The sequence below is a fragment of the Bison bison genome, unplaced genomic scaffold, assembly GCF_000754665.1.
Source record: "Bison bison bison isolate TAMUID 2011002044 unplaced genomic scaffold, Bison_UMD1.0 scf7180017864184, whole genome shotgun sequence".
Taxonomy (NCBI): domain Eukaryota; kingdom Metazoa; phylum Chordata; class Mammalia; order Artiodactyla; family Bovidae; genus Bison; species Bison bison.
The window spans coordinates 1,503,662-1,505,002 of NW_011494756.1; the positions used below are offsets into that span (position 1 = coordinate 1,503,662).

The 1,341-nt window shown below is 52.9% G+C and overlaps 1 protein-coding gene across 1 annotated transcript in view; it reads left to right on the forward strand.

The window, feature by feature from the left end:
* ARFGAP3 (ADP-ribosylation factor GTPase activating protein 3) overlaps window positions 1-1,341 on the forward strand; it is a 49,543-nt gene that overhangs the window by 39,968 nt on the left and 8,234 nt on the right. The window contains exon 13 of the mRNA XM_010843692.1: window positions 1,204-1,327. Within this exon, the coding sequence (XP_010841994.1) occupies window positions 1,204-1,327 (124 nt within the window). The remainder of the gene's footprint in view (window positions 1-1,203; window positions 1,328-1,341) is intronic.

Genomic DNA, 1,341 nt, shown 5'->3' on the forward strand with positions numbered 1-1,341 from the left:
CTTGATTCCAGCTTGTGCTTGAAGCTAGAAGGTTGATCAGCTTCCTTAAAGCAATTATTTTGAATTCTTTGTCAGGAAATTATTTGGGGTCGGTTACTAGAAAATTACTGTTTCCTCTTGTGGTATCACATTTCGTGTTCCTTGGAGTCGTGTTGCTGTCTTTGCATTTGAAGGAGGAATCACGTCTTCCAGTCTTTCCTGCTCAGCTTTGGATGAGAAATGCCATCAACTGTCCGCCCTGCTGGAGACTCTGGGGTGTTCTCAAGCCTTTTCTATGGATGCACTCTCTCCTCCCCGCTTACCCCTTTTGGGGGGTGAAGTCTTAAGATGGCCTGTCTTCTCTCCGTCCCACACACAGGGATGAGAGCCTCCTGCTTGCTTCCCCTAGGATGGTGCCCTGGAAGGTTGAAGTCAGTGTACTTTTCTGCCAGCCCAGAGTCACACGCTTACCAGGGCGTGTGCAGGAGGGAGGGTTCATGGGTCAGCCCTGGCGGCCCCATGGGCCACTGGGGGCTCCACAGGCAAAGTGCACCCAGTGGTTTGTGAGCAGGCCTGCCGTGGAGCCCAGGAAGTGGTTAGTAGAATCCGCATGCCTTTGAGTTCTCAGCCCTGGCAGCCCCTCCCAGCGCCTCAGCCAGGTAGATCCCCTCACTGTTCCGGGTGGATGAGGAAGCCCTAGGCATCCTTGGAAACCGGGCACCCTGCCACCCGCCTCGCGCCTTTCCCCCTGGGAGAGACGGCAGGCCGAGTGGACCCCACCTGGCCCTGAGCAGCGCTGCCTGGGAGGAGGAATAGCGTGAGCAAGTGAAACTCTTCCTCTTACCTCTTCGGTGCAACCAGTCTTGGATTCTTTTTGCTCCAACAGCGTGTTGGAACCTCGCTGCTGGACTCCTGGACTCCCACAAAGGCATGCTCATCTGTGGGTGATTGTCAGAACCAGTATTCTCAGGAATTCCCTGGTGATCCAGTGGTTAGGATTCTGCACTTTCATTGCTGAGGGTGTGGGTTCAATCCCTGGTTGGGGAACTAGATCTCGCACGCTGCAGCTAAGACCTGGTGCAGCCAAATAAATAAAAACAAAAATCAACCAAATTACACACACACACACACACACACACCAGTGTTCTCTGGGGGATAATGTGAAAAACTCCTGCTCCACCACCTTGCTGACGTCATTCCTGCCTTGGCTGTTTCTAACTGTAGACCTACCACTCGCCGCAAGCCAGACTCTGAGCCAGCTGAAAATACAGATGAGGCCCAGAAGAAGTTTGGCAACGTCAAAGCCATTTCTTCAGATATGTACTTTGGAAGGCAAGCCAAAGCTGATGTAAGTGTCCAGAG